Here is a 20813-nt window from a genome sequence, read left to right as displayed (position 1 = left end):
ACTGTTTTGTTAATAACTGCAAAATCTTCGCGTGCCCAGAAAGGAAGAAAATTTGGGTGTGTGCAATTTTCACTTTATTTTTGGAGATGTTTATTGTCTATTTCATAGCATATTTTAACAACTACTTGTTTTCACATTTTTGGAAAGTGCACTTTTTGAACCGTTATCTATTTATTGCAATGTAAATTGCAGTTTGTCCCCCCAAGTTTCACCTCTACTTCCGACTGTCATGCTGGCCACTGGCCACCTTGGTCCCTCTATCAAGGTCCTGCGGTCTGCCAAATTTGCTGGATTAGGACCCTAGGGACGGACACCAGGAGGTGGCACATAATTTAACTGCAGCCAAAAAAATGTGCATTTATAGAAACTGTGCCTTGTGAAAGTATTCAGGCCTTTCAGCAAAATTAAAGAATCAGCCAATCACAAATTCTACACTACAATTTTGATATTTTTATTTTAAAACACTGACATTGAAAGTTATTTTTCTCTGCCATTGTTCTTAAGAGGGAAAGGAGATTTATGGTTTGTCTCAGATTGAGTCTCTGTGCTATGGAGGTTTACACAGATAAAAGCAGTGAATTATTAAAGTAACTGATCTCATTGCTGGTTAAAAAAAACCCTGAATTAAAGGATCAGCACTCAGACTGTGAACATGAAGAACAGCTATAAGAAAGACTGAAGAGCACTGCAAAGAAGGTGTAGATGAAATAATGCAAGTGCTTACATTGGAAAAAGGATGCAAATCAGCGTTTAGATGTCCCACCGTTGGTTCAATTATTTCAAAGCAGGAGCCAAGTCATCCCACTCAAACTCTGCCAAAAAAAAATGGTCTCCCCTCCAAATTCTCTTTATAAACGAGGAGACGGGAGAGAAAACACAACCACCATGACGGAGCCGAGGCTGGTGGAAATGAGCTCAAGGGGTCATCTTAACACTGGCCTGTGTGCGTGACTGGCAGAAAAGAAGCCATTGCTGAGGAAGACGCATTTCTCTTTGTCTTTGTTGTACTTGAGGTCCACTACATCTGAACGGTGCACATTAGTGTAGCTGGTGATATGTCACTTAACTCAGTTCACACACACACACACACACACACTCAAGTCATAAATTACACGGTAACACTGCCGTGTACTTTGATATTACAATAATGTGTTTTGAAAATCATCTTCTAATAAGTTCTGTAAAGAATGACACGTCAAATAAAGTCTACCTGACTAGAATGAAGTCCTGAATGTGCCCTGCAATGGACTGCTATGGCCAGCCCAGAAGCTTTTGAATGGTTCAGTCACATTTTAAGGGAAAAAACAATATCTGAAAAGCAAACACAGCAAGTGTTTATATAAAAATAAATTATACTTGTCTCTAAGGACGCTTAACCCCCTTTTTATTTTTAATGTACAGAACTTTTTGTACCATTTCACCACAAAATGCACAGCAAAACTTGATTGTTTTAGGTAACAGAGCAGATGCCAAAGGAAGGACGGTGCATTTTTACGTATGGCCTGTTCAGCCCTGCACAAGCGGAAGCTGAGCCGATACACTGGCTTTACTGCATTCAGCTTCTTCAGGCCTTTATCTGTACAAATGAGTAAAACTGTCAATTCATCCCAAGAGAATTTTACAGTTCAGTACAAAACAACAACAAACATAAAATGTACTAACAATGGAGGACTCTGAAAAACAGCCAAACAAAGCATGTCAGACTTTTTATATCAAATTTATTCTATTTCCCGATGGTCCAAAACACTGATTTTATATCAATCCAAGCTTGTATTCCATCATCATGTGCGGTTCACCCATAATCTCAGTTTGTGATGGATCTGAAAATAAATCATAAGGTTTGCATATTTCAGATTTGATAAACTGTCATACATTCATAATTTTTAATTATACTTATTTTTTTTATTTGTGGGGTGTCAAACTCCTATCCAGGAGGGCTGCAGGCTTTCGTTTCTACCATCTTCTTAATCAGGGACCAATTTCTGCTGCTAACTGACTTTACTTTCCCTTTTATTTTAATAACCTTGTTTTTTTTAAAACCTGGTCCTCTGATTTTTTTTTTTTTTTTAACTTAAAAGGCTGCCAAACAGAAATGAGATGTGAAGTGAGCCAACAGATGACCAGCTAAGTCGGGGGTCTCAAACGCCAACCCATTTTTTTGCTCTGGCCAGTTCTTTATTCCATGGCTTGTTACTGTTCTCATTCTGCCACACCAAATTTCCAAAACTGCTGATTTTATTGTGACAAACAACACCATCCACATTTTTTGTGGACCCGAGCAGACCAACATTACTGAGACCATCACCGGTATTTCTTTTCAAATACTATATGGTGACAATGTTTTTGGCACGTTTTGCATTTCAATATTGTTTGACTGCTAATAAAGGACAAAGAAAGAAACTTAGCGGGCTGAGTCTTATTAAGAAAGTTAACTAAAATGAAGGCAAAATTGGTCAATTAGCAGTAAAAACTGGTCACCAATTATAAGAAAATGGTTAGAATGAAAACCAGCAGCCACCGCAGCAGCCTGAGTTGGACACTCTGTTATAGACCCATTCCTTTAGAGCAGAGTACAAGAAATTCAACTTTAAACTTGAAGAGTTATTAACTTGCCTTTCTTTACTAAACCAATCTCTTTTATAATTAAAATAAAAAAACTATCATGCAAATAAAGAGAAATTACCTTTAAATAATGAACTCATTAATCAGTAGCAGCACCAACATCAAGTGACACTGAGAGACCACCATCATGACAAGAACAATAGGATGACAGAATTGTACAGACACACATGGAAGGTCTTCAGTCTTACCATTCAAAATGTCCTCAAAGCCAATGCATTCATCTGTTCCCCTGAGAGTGTCAAGTGCGATATTTGAGCTTGGAAGAAATGGAAGTCGTTGTATCTGCAAATAGATAAGCGCGCTAGTGTTCACATCATCAGTTTAATAAGCAATGTTAAATGTATTTCTTATTACAGTAAATAAGTACGTGAATAGGAAAACACATTACTGTGGGCTCTACTGTTACAATAACATTTAAATCATTTCAATTATATGATTCTGATATCTGATAGGTGCTTATTTATTTATTAGCAAGTACTTACATTTTTAGAATATTACTTTTATTTAAATAAAAGAATGGCATTAATCAAGATGAGAAATGCATAATGAATTGGAAATAAAACCAGCTACTTTGAAAAGAAAAAACAAACGTAAATATAGCATCATTTAAATTTCCCATATGAACACAATATAGTAATATAAAATTAATAGTATTACTGTATTTGACACAATTGTTCTTAAATCAGATTATTTACAAAAGCTTGACGTACCTGTTTTGCTGCCCTGAATTCCATTTGAAGTTTTAGTGGAGCATGTAATCCCTGAATATTTCTCAAGGTACAGAAGTTCATTTTATCATGATTAGCCTGAAACTGAAAAGAAAAGCAAGCATGTATGAACTATTTTACCCAAAATAAAAAGAGTATGTAACATTGTCAATCTATTTAGTGAATAATATTAGTATCAGGAACTGCTTCCTCCAGCTAACAGCTATTCTTTCATATCTGCCTTCAGAAATGTTTGCCCCGTCTTCCTCACAAGCTCACTTTACATTCCTTATCTTCTTTGGATGATAAATCTCCTCCTCCTCTGGCCTTTCCACAACAGTTCTGTTGAGTCAAGTAGTCAAAGTCCAGCAAAGGAGCCCAATGCACTGCCGTGTATTACAGTGGACAGAAAGTGTTTTGGTGACAGGTAAATAACACAAATGTCAGACAAACAAGAGGAGACCATTTAGTCCATTAAGCTCATTTGGTTACATTACTGCTGAACTGTTCCATTTTCTCATCAAGGTCATTTTTGAAAGTTGTTGAAGTTTCCCTTTCAGCTACATGGACTCAAGTGCTGCTTTGTAGCGTGGTGACCACAACTGCACACAGGATTACAGATGTGGTTTTACTGGTGCAGTCTCCCATAACTTTCCCTTGATTTCTATTCCAATTTGTCATCCGTACTCTTTGTGTCCATCCCATTACCTAACTTAAAATCCAATTTTCTACGTTAACTTTGATAACAGCAATTTTTTTTTCAGAACAATATTTTTCCATGGTTATTTTCTACCACAACTATTTGGCTTGTACTGTAGTGCGTGAGGTATGAACCTGGCTCCACGGGTGCCCCTGTGGCCTTTGAAGACAACCAATAGTTGCTAGATAACATGTCTGAACACTCTAGAATTTTCTGGATTTCTGCGTGAATAGCTATTAAATTGCATTCTTATGCAAAGTTACATTAATTGATAAAGACATTTGGATTAAACAAATAGCACACAAAAAATTGTATACTATCCTATCTATATTTAAACATTTAGATTCTCAAATCTGATATTAGAAAACACATGTGAACAGTTTGATTTTGAAACCAGTGGCTCCCCTGCAACAACTTGAAACAAATATGGACATCTTTTGACCAATTATTCACTGTTTTGCTATTGGTGTGAAGACTGACTTGGCCATTCTAAAAATGCAAACTGTCCTTTTTGTTTCATGTGCTGTTTGGAGTCACTGCCATATCACTGGACCCCACTTCTTTTTGGTGTCAGCTGTCACACTAGGGCTCATTTTTACCTCCATAACAACAGTCTGACATGCTGTTGCAATGCCCCCAGACACAGGGAGAGCAGAAATGATCATTTCTTCCATCTGCACACAATCTGCCCGACTGTGAATTGGCATTTCTGTCGTCAGGGATGTTTCTGTAGCCTTCCCTTTTGGTGTGTGCCATTTGTGTAACTAGGCGGATGTAATATTGTGATGGAGATGAAGAACAATTTTTAGGAGCAGTTTAAATGGGAATACAAAACATTCCAAACCATTCTCAAAATTTTCTTCACAGCTGCATTTGTTTTATTTTTGTTCAGTGTGATCACTTTGTTGGATTCCACAGGTAGGCACACATTTGAATCACCACACTAACCTTGCATTTCTAAATTTGTGCACAATCTGACATAACATAAAATAATGAAATACATAATATTTAGTTTTGGCTTTTACAGCCCTGTCCAAACTGACTTAAACACTTATAAAGCAATTGCTGGATGCTGTTTTAGATTGGGGCATCACACTAACTCGTATGAAGAGCCCAAGATGATTATTATTGTTTTTTTTAAACTATAAATGGTACTAGGCACACTCATAGACTGTCCTGGTGAAGTGACTGGATCTTTGTAGAATTCTGTACCTAGTTACTTTAAAATCATCTTGTTATACAAGCCATTTTAACTGTGCTGAAGAACTTTATGACTCACCTATTCTGCACATGCATCAATTAATATAATTTTTGCAAATTTTCAATGTATATTTATATTCCTAAGTCCATACCACAAGGCATATTTGTGACTGCATACTCATTTTTGTTTTGATTAAAGACGGTTTGTGTTATATTTAATTATATTTTATATGTGCACAGTGTTCTGAAGCTATACATGGGAAGTATGGAGTATGGACAGCAAAAATATTCAAAATGAACCCAGTGTATATATTTCATGACCACAGTTACTCTGCATAATGCATATGAAATACAGTCTTTGTAGTGACTGGAAAACTTGCTTATAAAAAAATACAAACGACAAAAACTACAAAAAGAAAAAAAAATAAAATCACCTAAAAACTGAAACAGTTCCACATTACTTAAATTCAGAAGCAGAGAAAATTGGAAAATTGGAACCTTAACTAAACGGAGATGTAATGTAATTATACTAGCAACTTCTGTATACTTACATTTTTTTCAGAAAGCTCCAAAGGATGACTTGGTAAAAGCTCATGTTTCACACTGGTAAATCTACAGCACAGCAGGTAAAAAATAATTAGAAATCAAACTACACTTTATATATTTTAAACATTACTTTGTAGATGCACTTTGCAACAACTTTGCAGCAGCCTGAGTTGTGTCAGGAAACAAATATATAATTTTATGTGGCATTCTGAAATGCAGATAATTTGTGCTTTGTTAAGGCAAAAACAGTAGCATTATAGTCAATGGCAGAATGCTTCTCACCCCTACCACATATTATCAGAGTACTGGGCTCCAATCCCAGCCCAGTCACTTGTTTGTGTGTTTCTTCTCCTCTTACTCCAGATAATGATCATATTCCACAGACATGCAGGTCACAGACTGTGACGACTCTGAATTAGCCCAGGGTGAGCAAGTGCAGGTGCACACTTGAATTTTGAGTCACTGAGAAATCTTTTGAGAGGAGTTGGGGGACTAAATGGAATAAGAGCAGAAACCCTATGCAGACAAGCAGAGAACACGCCAAATTCACACAATATCTTAAGCCAATTCCTAGGATTTGTGTGCAGCCTCACTAAATGCTTAGTCTATTTGCAGTCTTTGTAGACAAAGTTATTTTTAGTTATCTTTAGTTTGTTTATAACAACGTGTGACTGCATTATCTCTAGTGGCAGATGTAAAATTGTGTGTTATAATGTTTCATACATATCCTTGTCAGTTATTTAATGCAAGCACCTATGCAAAAGCAGAGATTAATTTATTTAATGACTGCACATTTATGAAAGCCAAAGCCCTTTCTTTGCATTGACAAAATCCCTTCTGCAACAAAAACAGAAAAAGTTCAACAAGTGCAAAATGGCCACTGCTGAAACAAAAAAAACAAGATTTCCAAATAATACATGTAACTGAAACTTGTAGCAGCATAATTTTTCATTTTGCAATCTACATCACTTTTATGGTTTTTCTACTAAAAGAGTAACCACTGTGTTTAAGGATATGCCACATCAGTCTCAAGGTTGTTTAAATTTTGGGCACTTGACATAGAGAATTATAAAATTCAAGAATATAATTAATATGTTACTTTAATTAACACATTAGTTTGTGCAGATACCAGCTTTATGGCAAGATAAAGTACACAAATATTAGACAATATTTTCCCCCACTTAATAAAGTGAAAATATCTTTAAATTATTATGTGAGGTTTAACTTACCCCTTTCGTAGAGTATCATGAACACCATAAGCTCCAACTTGGGGGGCAATATCTGCTATAGGGATGCTGTCCTTAAGCTGAGATCGAAGTCCTCTGGTATTCTATAACAAAAGGAAAATTTGTATGATTCTGATTTAAGTTGTAGGCACAGCCTTGTGTATGTGCGAGAGCCAACAATCAATGAGCGCTCACTTGATGCATAAAAAAATAAGAAGAATGCTGGTGTTTATAAACTGCACAAACAGAAGACAGGCTCATCTTTTTATATCCCTTGTATATTGCAACACAACAGAACTGAAAAGTGAAAATGAAAGGGTTGAGACTGCAGCTGAAATTGCCATAGCATGTTATCAGATGTCAACATGCAGCACACAAGAAATGGGGAGCTGTCCTGGAAAGTCTTTAAAGAGTTGTAGAATTTCTCGTGCCTTGCAATATCCAGTTGTGTTGGCTAACATCCTCAAGGAGAAAAAATCTAGCAACTGTAGTCATTAACTCTGTCATTTGTGTAATGTGCCGCCAGCATAAACAAGCCCCAAATTACACAATCAAAATAATACTCCTGTTTTCCATGGCCTCCTCAGTCCAGCACTAAACCACTTTTCCTGGAGAGTCCCAATCAATCTCAGCTTTTAAATTAGAGATGAATGCTTATTTCTTTGTCATAATGTAATTTTGCAAAAGCTGTAGCAGACACAGTCCATACATGACTTTAATGGTTATGGTGAATTTGTAACCAGTTTTTTCCCCCCATTCTTTTCACCTTCTAGGTGTCTACTGGTGGCTATTTGGTAGCACTGCCACTTTCCTGAAGATCTCTTTCAAGGTTTTGAAATATGATGTCAGAATTATTGACCCAGTGTCAAACTTTCATCATATCGCAGTAACATGTATATTAAATTTGCTACACAACAAAACCACCTCAACAGTAAAAAAGCAAATACAGCAAATGTCTGCTTAACCTGTGTGCATTAATTTTGTAGTTACTTCATACCTCAGGTGAAATCAATACATATTAGACTTAAAATAGGAAAAAAAATGGGATGCGGACAACCTGAAATGAAGCCAAACCGTGTCTCAGTAATCCTAGAATGGCAGGCTTCCATTTTCGCATTGGACAGCGTCTTGGTTACAAAAAGCACACAGCATGAGTATACCCTGCAAAACAAGCCAGACCAGCACAGTCCACACAATCACTCAGGTTGACGTTTACTCCATTTGAAAAAAGGAACAAATAAACTGAGCAAAAACAATGCTAAAGTTCTCAGTAACTTGGAGGAAACATATCAGATATTTCATTTACAAGATGTACAGAGCATTGAATGGATTTTGACACATCAAATTTAAGTACAGTTTATTTTTGTATAGCCCAAAATCACACAAGAAGTGCCGCAATGGGCTTTAACAGGCCCCCAGCCTTGACTCTCTAAGAAGACAAGGAAAAACTCCCAAAAAAAAAAACTTGTAGGGAAAAATGGAAGAAACCTTGGGAAAGGCAGTTCAAAAAGAGAGACCCCTGTCCAGGTAGGTTGGGCGTGCAGTGGGTGTCAAATGAAGGGGGTCACTCTTTGAACTGCCAGTATATATCTGTTGACCTTAGCCACACAGCACGGCGTCTTACCTCCACAGTCGTTAGTTTGAATCCCAGCCTGTCTACTGTCTGTAGAGAGTTTGCAATTTCCCCGTTTCCAAATGGCTTCACCAAATGCAGAACAAGTGTAAAGTAAGGCTAACTGGCAACTCTAAATTAGCCAGGTGGGGCTGCCCTGCAGTGATCTGGCAGCCCACCCAAGGTAGACACCTAATGTGCATTTAACTTGATTATCAGGACAGAATACGTATGGAACACTTAATTACAAGTCAATTACCTATAAAGTAATCACTGTACTGTAAATACCTCATAGGAAGAACATTTCACGAAGGTGTTCGTTGTATGCTGGGTGCCCAACGCGCTGTATCAGTGCACGCTTCCCACATCTGTCTGTCTGTCTACACGATGCCCTATTCCATGGTCGTGCTGTACAAACACCTGCCCACACAAAGCTTTGGTGGCACTACTCCTGCGTGAATGAGAGCGCCTTAAAAATAGACTTCCACCTGGCCCAGGGGTTTCAGAGGGTCCTGAAAATGGGTGGATTGATGTATTCCAGGATACCAACAGGTATTGAAAGAATGTCAAAATATGTATACATTCACCACTGTGATGGCTAAAAGAAATTACATTTGACAAAAAAAACTTCTTATGACTCAACTAAGTAAAACGCTACCTTAGCACAATGCAACTGAATATAATAATATATACGCAAAGGAAATCGCTAAATGCGTTTAGGATCTTCTGTTAAGGAAAGGAAATTTTAGGACAAAAATGTAAAAAAAAAACAAACATTTGGTAAACACTGAATGGATAACTTTTTTATTCAACTATCTTTTAAGTTAAGTTATATTAATTGATTTAATTTGTTTTTTGGGCTATACTTGTTATATGAATAATGCATATATTACATACTTCACAATGCATGTAAACTTAAAAAGTACATTTACAACCTTCTCCGCTAAATGGATCGATCACAGCGCTACTGCATGTGTCGTTCATTAAGGCAGATTATTCCATTAGGCCCATATCTAATTTTGGTAATATTTGTGTTCGACCGGAACATAAAAGGGCAAATCAATTTGCTTCGTCTTTTTGCTTTAGCTGCGGCTGACAATTTCTACTTATAGTACGTCTTTAAATATCGCCATAATCCCTTTGCTTTAGAGCTTCATTTTTTATTATTGCCAAGTTGTACAAAACAAAACACCGACTTTATCTAATACGAAAGTGAAAGTGAGAGGAGCACTAGGCCAATTCACAGTGACTAATCAAAAGCAATACCGACTTTCAAATCGTGCAGTTACAGCACTTCGGATTGAGATTTTTAAAGGAGAAACGCAGCTACGTCCACTATGTCTGGCGTAATTCTAAATAAAAACTTACACGATGTATTCCAAATTAATTTAAACTTACCATTGTGCCTAATATCTGTTCTGCGTGGTTTTCTAAACGTATGTAGTAGTGGACTGAATCCTTTACCCGCTATCTTCTCCTGCCGCCTCTAAGCGAGCCAGAGCAACTTCCGCTTCCAGGTACGTCATACATGACGCAATTCCGCAACCTCGCTCACAAATATAGCAACGCAGTCGAAGAGAGTCAAATAGTCACAAGGTGGCGGTGCTACAATGTGAAGGGGGTATAGCTCAGTGGTAGAGCATTTGACTGCAGATCAAGAGGTCCCCGGTTCAAATCCGGGTGCCCCCTCAATATCTCTTTTTATTTTAAATTAGGTTTATTGCTTTTCAATGAAATAACGTAAACCAGAATAAATCCTAAACGCTTATCATTTTATAATGTCTATAGAACTATTTTTAATACACTATCATCCCACACAGTGGAAGGCCTATTTTCATAATCCTTAACAATATTAATATTCTTTAAAGAATGGGCATACATGACAATAGCTTTGTTCTTTAAAAAACGCAGACAAAATGTATAGTATATACAGGTAGTACAGCCTAGTGCAGCTTACTCTTAACGTTTGTCTTCAGCTCTGCGTGGCTTATACTTTTTATGTCGATTAAAATGGGAAGTTTTAACAACCCATAAAGTGTCCTTATAAGCAGTGCTGAGGAACATTACTTTTAAAGTAACTTAGTTATATTACTCATTGCTTACAAAAAAGTAACTAAATAATTAAAGTAATTAAATAAATAAATGCGCAAATAAATAAAAGCTGCATTAAATGAGAGCATAGACAAATAAATGTGTCATGAAATACAGTATGTTTTTGTTGCTTATTTATTTATTTAATTATTTAATTTTGTCCATAATATTCCTCCAAAAGCATAATGAAATACAGCTTGAAATAAAACTGTCACTTCAGCTCATCAAAGTTGAGAGGGTGGCCTCTAGAGAGGGTGGGCTGTTTTGACTGGTGAATCGTCTTTTGTAGATGTGAAGACCATGGAGAGGCTGCTGCTTCACCACCTTAGGCCACAGGTTCAACACGCCCTTGACCCTCTGCAGTTTGCATATCAGGAGAAGGTGGGAGCGGAAGATGCCATCATCTATATGCTACACCGATCCCTCTCTCACTTGGACAGAGGCAGTGGCGCTGTAAGAATTATGTTTCTAGACTTCTCTAGCGCCTTCAACACAATCCAACCTCTGCTCCTTAGGGACAAGCTGACAGAGATGGGATTAGATTCATACCTAGTGGCATGGATCGTGGACTATCTTAAAGACAGACCTCAGTATGTGCGTCTTGGGAACTGCACGTCTGACATTGTGGTCAGCAACACAGAAGCGCCACAAGGGACTGTACTTTCTCCGGTCCTGTTCAGCCTATATACATCGGACTTCCAATACAACTCGGAGTCCTGCCATGTGCAAAAGTTCGCTGATGACACTGCTATCGTGGGCTGTATCAGGAATGGGCTGGAGGAGGAGTATAGGGACCTAATCAATGACTTTGTTAAATGGTCCGACTCAAACCACCTACACCTGAACACCAGCAAAACCAAGGAGCTGGTGGTGGATTTTAGGAGGCCCAGACCCCTCATAGACCCAGTGATCATCAAAGGTGACTGTGTGCAGATGGTGCAGACCTATAAATATCTGGGAGTGCAGCTGGATGATAAATTAGACTGGACTGCCAATACTGATGCGCTGTGCAAGAAAGGACAAAGCCGGTTATACTTCCTTAGAAGGCTGGCTTCCTTCAACATCTGCAATAAGATGCTGCAGATGTTCTATCAAACAGTTGTGGCGAGCGCCCTCTTCTACGCAGTGGTGTGCTGGGGAGGCAGCATTAAGAGGAAAGACGCCTCACGCCTGGACAAACTGGTGAGGAAGGCAGGCTCTATTGTTGGCATGGAGCTGGACAGTTTAACATCTGTGGCAGAGCGAAGGGCGCTCAGCAGGCTCCTATCAATTATGGAGAATCCACTGCATCCACTAAATAATGTCATCTCCAGACAGAAGAGCAGCTTCAGCGACAGACTGCTGTCACTGTCCTGCTCCACAGACAGATTGAGGAGATCGTTCCTCCCCCAAACTATGCGACTCTTTAATTCCACCAGGGGGGGTAAACGTTAATATTTAACATTATACATAGTTATTGTCTGTTTTTTTTTCACCTGTATTATTATCATTCTTTAATTTAATATTATTTATTGTATCAGTATGCTGCTGCTGAAGAATGTGAATTTCCCATCGGGATTAATAAAGTATCTATCTATCTATCTATCTATCTATCTAATTCAATATGGCAGTGGGGAGATGGTAGTAAATGCGATAGCTAATTAACTAATTAGAAAAAGTCTTACTACTGCCAATGAAATGGATTCTGCTGAAGTTATTATCTACTTCAGAGAGAAAATTGAAGATTTATCAGAAGAAATTACAATGTTGTTGGCCCATTTAGACTATGATATCGACGAAGCTACTTTTGAAAACATCAAACAACTGGTGCAATGGACTAGGGGCTTCATGTATAAATGGTGCGTATGCACAAAAATGTTGCGTTCACTTGTTTCCACACTCACTTTGAGATATATAAAACCTAAACTTGCCGTAAAGCCACACACATTTTCACGGCAGCCTCACATCGTGCGTACACACATTTCTGCTCAGTTTTACAAAAAAAATTGATAAAGCCCACATCATAGAGGCAAATCCAGAAAAGAAAGGGACCCCACACAGAAGCAGTAGCACTGTTTTGACACTGGATGCCACCTGTTTACAAAACCTAGCAGAAACGTGCGTACGTATGGTGTGAGGCTGCCATGAAAATGTGCATGGCTTTACGGCAAGTTTAGTTTTTATATATCTCAATGTGAGCTTGGAAACAGACGTATGCAAAATTTTGTGTGTACACACCATTTATATATGAGGCCCCTTGCCCTGGATGCCCATCCTTTGACATTCCAGTTGTGTCAATAGAACACTGTCTTTCACGTGGTTTAAAAGTAGAATGGATTGCAGATCTATATGATGTATCAGAGAAGACGATCGAGCGAATGAGCCAGTGTGAAATACGGTGGGCTGGGAACTTCGTCACCTGAACTGACTTGTAGCCTGGTCCGCTGCATCGGTTCTTCAATGTTTTCAGAAATACTTTCATTGATATCATGGTCTAAAAGTGCCATCAACATTGTAATTTCTTCTGATAAATCTTCAATTTTCTCTCTGAAATATGTGATAACTTCAGCAGAATCCATTTCATCAGCAGTAATAAGCATTTTTCTAATTGTTTCTTGTGCTATCGCCTTTACTACCATCACCCACACCAGAGTTGCCAGATTTCCAAAATTACAGATCAGGGCAGCCAACATTCCAAGTTACCAAAAAAAGATGTTAAGGATCTAAGGAAGACAAAACAATTGATCATTTTAATTAAATTATAACTATAGATATATAAACTGTGGCCTGCAGGGGGCTCTCCAGCCGCAGACACAAGTTCAGAAGCACAACACACACTTTATTTTTTGTGGGACACACCTTACCTTCAGGGTTTCCCCCACACCAAAACGTAACACAAAAAGGTCCCCAAAATAAAACTCAAATAATAAACAAACAGCACTTTTTTCTTCTCTTCTATCTCTTCTTCTGCATTCACTCCTCCTTCAGCAAGCTTCACCCTCTTCAACCTGACTCTGTCTCCCAGAGTACTCTAGATGGCTCATTAGCGAGATCAGGAAGTACTCCTGGGAACAAAATAGGGCTCTGCAGCTCCCCCTGGTAGCACCCATGGAACCCAACAGGGCTCATATTGACCTGTGGGAATGCTAGGCACTACGAGAAGGGTCTAGCTTCAGCTTGCAATACATATGACATACTGTACATCAGGTAATGCCCACAACGTCAGTCACAAAATGCACTCAGATAACCCTCCTACAATCCTAATCTTAACCATAGTGTAACAGGGCCCTAATTTTAATCGTAGTTTAATGTGATGGGTGTTACATGACTGACATTATGAGGGCGTTTCGTGATGTTGGGGCATTACATGACTGACCTCATGCATACTATGGTCTGCAATTACACTGTGTTGGGCACTGCTGCAACCCAGGGGGCTGCCATTTAGCCACCTGAGGGATGTACTGTCCTGTGTTTGTTCTCTCCCTATGGCCTTTCCAGTTCCAGGCCCCCTTTGAGAAACGTACAACAACACGTCATACGAGCATATGATGTATACAAACACACACAATTCAAACACTCGGATTCAGCTGACAGTTACACATTTTATTCATAAAAGGTGTTACACAAGTGCTGTCTACAAAAATTAAGCAAGCCTTTTTAACTAGATATTCAATACAAAAATTGAATTATGTTTTTTTTTCTACAAAGAATTTTTGTTCATCCGGGATTTTTCAGAGGCAATGCAGGACTCATGATTTGTCTGTCGAACTTGGGACAGTCCCACTGAAATCTGGACGTCTGGCAACCCTGTCCCATACTGATATATTGAATTAGGAATGAGCAAGCTACAGAAGATGATTCACCAATCAAAACACAGTATGTGCTAGAGCCCACCCTCTCAAGTTTGATGAGGGAAAGTGAGTTTTATTTCAAGCCTACTCCATGATGTGGTTTGGAGGAATATTATGGACAAAATGAAATGAATAAGCAAATAAATAAGCAATGAAAAACACATTTCGTGACAATTTATTTATTTATGCTCACATTTCACAGTACTTTTATTTATTTGTTTGTTTGTTTTATTTTGTCCGAAATATTCCTTAATAAAAAGGATAGCAAGCCACCTCAAAGAGCCTTATATAGAACAGAGAATCCATCCGCTACAATACTACTGACTTCTTTAACAACGTCAACATTTTGAAGACCACCTCTGCATCTGAAGATTTCCAGTTTGTTGCCAATTTGTCTAAAATAGTAGCAACAGCACTAAAAGACATTTGGCAGCCTACTGTCTACAGTACAATCATGAAAAAAGTAATTGATGGCAAAGGATGAACCCATAGGAACAGGTTAAGCCGGGAGCTCTTTGTCTAGATTGACAAGTGACGAAACATTCATGAGGAGGGATTGGGAAATAAATTAAAGAGCCAATCGGAAATGTGCCATTCGCAAAAGTCGCACCGTGAAATAAAACAGTCTTTAAAAATAAGGATATTATGAAATAAAACCTATAATAATAAAATCATGATTTTGTATTTCATATTAGTCAGATGAGTTTTCATAATGATTACGTGACTTTTATTTAATTTTATTTAAAGTTATTTACTCATTTATATATATACTGTATATATATATATATATATATATATATATATATATACAGTATATATATAGCTAAACTTTTGCATGCAATTATTAATGGATGGATGATTTGCACAAATGGTATTCCATACAGCTCCACCAGATGGCGCTGTTGGACATAACAGCCAGTAAGTGTCCCTCAACAAATTGTTTTTCAGATATTGCGAGAAGTCAAGCCAAATGACACCTTTTATTGGCTAACTTAAAAGATTACACTATGCAAGCTTTCGGGGCAACTCAGGCCTCTTCTTCAGGCAAGATGTAATCATTAAGATGTAGTTCATTACAAATCTAAGAAGACATGAAAATATTTTAACACCTTCAAAGCAAAAGTCCAAAATAAAAACTCAGAAAATTTGGATTTAGTGCCCCAAAAACACTCACTGCAGGGCCTTAGTTGAAGTTTACAGATGAGGTTGGATACCCTACCTGGAATGACAGTGACTGCTTCGATAGGGAGCCATCTTTTCCATTGTTATCTGGAAAGATCTTTCCACAGTCAAACAGACTTCACCACCAGTGGTTTTGAAATTGGAATGCTGAGGCTGCCAAGGTGAATGAGCTGTCAGAGAGTGATGAGAATCTATGTGAGGGGACCCCTGAGAGGATGGAAGGAGCTAGAGGAGCATACATGCAACAGGACAGATCAAGGAAAATCTGTGCAGCAGCAGGGAGCTACGAAAGCCTGTGCGAGGCAGAGAAGTCGACGATGTGTCATGAAAGCATGCGCTGGAGAGAAGATCTTATAAGGAGCTGATCGCACATCTGCAGGCTGTGCAACAAGAGTTCTATCATCACAAGTGCACAAGCTGAGCTGTAACTTGTCCATGGTGCCTCAGTGAGCATTTCTTGTTTTGTATGCATTCCCCATGGTCCTTAATTATTTGGTTTGGTTATATGTGCTAAGATTAAGTGATTACCTCTCCTTAGTGAAGCAATAATAATGGAGTTCATTTAAGAGCAGAACTTCTCATCCTGCATGGTGTCTCTATCTCTTCCATATCAAAACTCATTTGCGACCATTCCTTTATTAACACTAAGGTTCAGGCACCTCTTTTCCGTTGTCACGCACGTGCGCATGGGGAACAGTTTACAGGCTTAAATAGTGGTATCTGTCAGCCAGACCGAGGGTTGGCGCTCCACTTGGCTGCACACATATTGGCATCACCATTGATCCACCCCCTGCTGACATCATTTCCACTACCCAGAATTCCTTTTCCTGCCACATCAGTTCCTGTTCTGGTTTTCCTGACACCCCCCCTTCCTCCTACCCACCATATTTATAGAGCAGTCTCAGCGTGTTAGTCAGTTCAATTGTGAACACCACTTTTGCTCTGTTGATCTTTCAGTATATGGCGTAGCCATTCTGAAACCTTTTTCAGTCTGCTGCCTGATATTTTATCACACCATCTTCTAGTGTTTTACTGGCCAACTCTGAGTGCTTTACTGCCACCCAATTGTTTATCCTGGACGGTTTTCTTCCCACACCTCAAAGACACGTAAACTAACTGGTGATTCTAAATTAATCCCATGGGTGTCAGTGTAAGTGAGGCCTGAAATATTTCAGCACCCCACCCAGAAGTGGTTCTTGTCTTGCTCTGGGTGCTGCCAGTCCCCATCAACCCTGAAATGGATAAAGTGAATTTGGGAGTGATTTGCTGTGATAAATTCTAAAGTTATTTTAATTACTAAATGCCTGAGGTATTCCATTTATTTATTTTTTTAAATTTGGTTAGATATTTATTTACATAATTTCCTATTTTTTACTTGCACATCTCTGAAGTCTTTCAAGTTGCATTTTTTAATGTGAGTAGTACTGGGAGAAGTTTGTTTTTAGCTTATTATGTCTTTGCTGCCCTGTTTGTTTCCGCCTGGTCACTGTCTGGGTGGACTTGCCATGTTTTCCTAAGGTTTTCCTTTTATATTCCAATGTTATGTTATTTCATGAGCCCAGATTGGCACTGTACAAGTGAGGAGGTTCTGTTCTGCACCTGATGCAACTGGGATAGATTATGGCTGCCTGGAGAATGTTAACTGGCTTAAGCAGATTAATGAAACAGATTTTTTTTTTCTAATACTTAGTGACAATCGTCTTGTCATTTTGGTCTTTGTGGATTTCCTGTAATGTTTAGAGCTGCTGCAGGAGAATAGGAATGATCCATGCCTGGTCTCAGTCTGTGTGGAGCTGGACTTGTTAGTATGAGTATCCTCTTGAGTTTTCCTTGGCTACTCAGGTTTCCCTCACTTCCCACATATATGCAGGTTAACAGGCAACTCAGAATTGTCCCACCATGAGTGCAAGTATAATTGAGTGTGGTTCTATGGTGTCCCTCTCATAGCTGGTTTCTGTATTGCACCAAATGCTGGATCAGCTCCAGCTACAAGAATTCCTGTAACAGAAATGTTAAATAATACACAATTCACAGTGAATCAAAGGTTAGTTTTAAATTTAATTTTAGTGCATGAACACCAAAACCCTGCGTCTTTTCTTCAGCGTTGCTGAGACTTCAACTTTCCTTATCTGTTAAGGTCCTTCACAGTAATGATGTTCTCAGTCTCTGCCTTTATGAGACCCAAAAGCTTCAATCGAGTGTGAAGAAAATGGACAATGGCTGGACCTAAAAGGATAGAATAAACAGCTTCTTGAGAAATTAACCTTGCAAAGTCATGAAACCAAAACGTCAGCTTTAGTGTAACTGATCTTTCAATGGTTATTCAAATTAGAGCCACCTTATGGATAAACTAAGAGCGAAAGAGTTCTGGTTTGGCAACATTATTTATAAAGTTTTACTCACATACTGAAAATGCAAATATGCATAGAGACAGCTTACTAACAAGGTCTCTATCACAATAGAACATTTTATTTTATTTATTTGGCTGACACCTACAGTGAATCCAAGGAGACAACATCTATGATACAATTGGTTACATTTTTGTTGGTTTTCCAATTGGGGCACAGGCAGGTCATGTGACTTGCTCATGGTCACACAGTGTCAGTAGAGGAATTTGAACCCACAACCTCAGGGTTTGAAGTCCAAAGCTTTAACCACTGCACCACACTACCCGTCACAAAAAGTTGCCTTTGAAGCCTCTCGTTGGAGGGTATAGCACAAAGAAAGGAACCCGTAGTTGGCAGGATGTGAATCTGCACAGGAAGACCCCAGATGGATTTCTAGTCCATCGCCTTAACCACTCGGCCACTTCTACATAAAAAAAACAATACCATTAGGAGATCTCTATCACTAACAAACCCAAAGATGTCAAATGGTAAGCAACGTCCCTGAAATAACTAATAGTGAAGCTGGGGATCAAACCCAAGACCTCACACATGCAGTAGACGTATCATGTCCAATTTCGGTTCACTCCAAAAATTACTTCTCCGTCTTACTGTAGAAGTTCTTCCACCTGCAGAAGTTATGCCTTACAAGGTACGAATCAACCTAAAGTCTCCACATTCCTGCAATCTGAATATATAGCTACTTTCTACTAACATACTTCTTAGTAAATAAATTTGCTTCGATTATGTTTTGTCAGGTATTAATGCCATATTACAATCTGGCAATATTTTTGCTTCCTTGAAATTTTCTTATATTCATCTTACAAATTTCTGAGGAAAAAGAAAATCCATTGGAATTACATTTAAAATATCGTTTGATATTACCAAGGAGATACACAATGCTTGCTATTAATTGTCAGATTCTGGGCATAAAGAATGTTATTTTCATGTTCCTATTTTAGATTTCTATTAATTTTTAGCTTATAAATTAATTTTCAACATTTCAAGCTGATTGGTTAAAAGTGAATGACTGTCCTGAAACAAGGTAAACCTGGAAATATTAGTTCAGGTCATCCTACTGGCTTCACAATCACATACTTTCTGTTGTTTTTTGGCTTCAGTTACATTTGTATAAATGGCTGTTCTCCGGTTACTCTGGTTTTCTTCTGACATCCCAAAGAACTTAAGTTAATGAGCTACTCTAAACTGTCCAGTGTGAATGAGGATGGCTGTTGGACTGGTGCCTAGTGCTGCCAGGATAGGCTCTGATCTCCTATGATCCTGAAGTGTATTAAAGTAGAATCAAAAATGACTAGATGAATGGAGAGATGGATGGATCTTTCTATTTTTTGTGTTTATTTTTTACTATTCTAAAAAAAAAATCACCTTATTCACATTATTAAGCTTAATTTTTTATAGGTTAATATTGTTTAATGAAAAAAAAACATTAATACGTAATTTCTCAACCTGTTTTTTCTATCATGGGGTCACAAAGAAAAAAGACAATTAGCACAAGACACAAGTGTGAAACCAGGTCTGGGTGGGAAGCTAACTTCTTATGGTGAACACACTCAGACTCATTCATACTGGGCCAACTTAGACTTGCTGCTTAATCTAAAACTCAAGCTTGTGTCTTATAGAAGGAAAAAACCCAGAGAACCTGGGAAGAAAAACTCTTTGAGAATGTGAAGACCGTATAAGAGTTTAGGTCTTTAGATATGTGAGAACATTAGAACAATTGTGACAAGAACAGGCCGTAAGTCCATCATACTCATCTTGACTGTCTAAACTAACATCAAGTTGAGATTTAAAGGTCCCTACGCTCCACACTATAGTACATGGTTATTTATTGTATGTGTCAATGGTTCTTGGTGTGAAGAAAACATTTGCAACAATTTTGCAAGTTACCACCCAAGCCCCTGTGTTCTTATTGCAGAATTTATTTTAAAGTAACACCAAGGTTCCACTGTACCAATTCCTTTCATACTTTTAAGCACTTTGGTCATGTCACTGCCTCAGTCTCCCCTCTTAGCTCATACCTCTTAGTCCTGGAATCAACCTAGCTGCTCTTCTTCAGACTTTCTATAGCACAACTCTGCCTATGTTTGTAATATGGAGGCCAAAACTGCCCACAGTACTCCGGTTGAGGCCTCACAAGTGCATCATATAATTTAGGCCTACCTTCCCTTGACTTGTACTCCACACATTGTAATATATAGTCTAACACAGGGGTGGTGAACTCCAGGCGTTGAGTGCTGCAGTGGCTGCAGGTTTTTATTCTTACCATCTTCTTAATTAGTGACCAGTTTTTGCTGCTGATTACGTCTTTTAATTAACTTGACTCAGGTCCCATAGTTGTTTCTTTTTCTTTAATTAGCAGCCAAACAATAATGAGACATAAAACAAGCCACCACATGACCAGCTCCCCTGTGCCCATTACACAATACTGCATCTGAAATTAAAGAGAGATGATGGTCTTGGTAAGGTTGACCTCTCAGGTCACCAAAACATTTTGACGGTGCTCTTAGAAAGAACAGAAAAGCAACAGTTTTCGAAATGTCTGCTATGGCAGAATGAGTGCAGCAACAAGCCATGGAATTAAATAACGGGTTTAATTCTCAGCAAGAATTGGCTTCTCACTAAGAAAGTGATTGAGGTGAAATTGGTTGGAGTTTGAAGCCCCAGTTTAGCTGGTCATCTGTTAGCTCGATTC

General features: G+C 38.3%; 2 protein-coding genes and 1 non-coding gene across 3 annotated transcripts in view; 1 reads left to right on the top strand and 2 right to left on the bottom strand.

Moving 5' to 3' along the window:
- Positions 1–1701: 1701 nt before the first annotated feature.
- pomp (proteasome maturation protein) lies at positions 1702–10140 on the bottom strand. The gene is made up of 6 exons (XM_028799409.2): positions 10012–10140; positions 7005–7105; positions 5781–5841; positions 3333–3434; positions 2811–2904; positions 1702–1820 (listed from the first exon to the last, which is right to left on the bottom strand). Exons 1-6 carry the CDS (start codon positions 10012–10014, stop codon positions 1753–1755), a joined length of 429 nt encoding a protein of 142 aa, XP_028655242.1. The 5' UTR covers positions 10015–10140; the 3' UTR covers positions 1702–1752.
- Positions 10141–10230: 90 nt separating this feature from the next.
- Positions 10231–10302, top strand: trnac-gca (transfer RNA cysteine (anticodon GCA)). Its single transcript has one exon. It is a non-coding gene; the product is annotated as a tRNA-Cys (tRNA).
- A 7452-nt stretch (positions 10303–17754) lies between these two features.
- The window catches only part of c4h11orf65 (chromosome 4 C11orf65 homolog), a 42801-nt gene continuing 39742 nt past the window's right edge, over positions 17755–20813 (bottom strand). The window contains exon 10 of the mRNA XM_028801247.2: positions 17755–17942. The gene's annotated coding sequence lies outside the window, so the exon portion shown is untranslated. The remainder of the gene's footprint in view (positions 17943–20813) is intronic.

This window comes from Erpetoichthys calabaricus, chromosome 4 (assembly GCF_900747795.2).
Source record: "Erpetoichthys calabaricus chromosome 4, fErpCal1.3, whole genome shotgun sequence".
NCBI lineage: Eukaryota > Metazoa > Chordata > Cladistia > Polypteriformes > Polypteridae > Erpetoichthys > Erpetoichthys calabaricus.
This window is presented reverse-complemented; position numbering and strand designations above follow the sequence as displayed.

Excerpts from the sequence above, each read along its gene's own strand:
- pomp (XM_028799409.2), bottom strand. Across the intron at positions 5,842-7,004 it reads CATGATACTCTACGAAAGGG|ATTTACCAGTGTGAAACATG; the intron begins GTAAGTTAAACC and ends GCTGTGCTGTAG. Across the intron at positions 3,435-5,780 it reads TGGAGCTTTCTGAAAAAAAT|TTTCAGGCTAATCATGATAA; the intron begins GTAAGTATACAG and ends TTTTCTTTTCAG.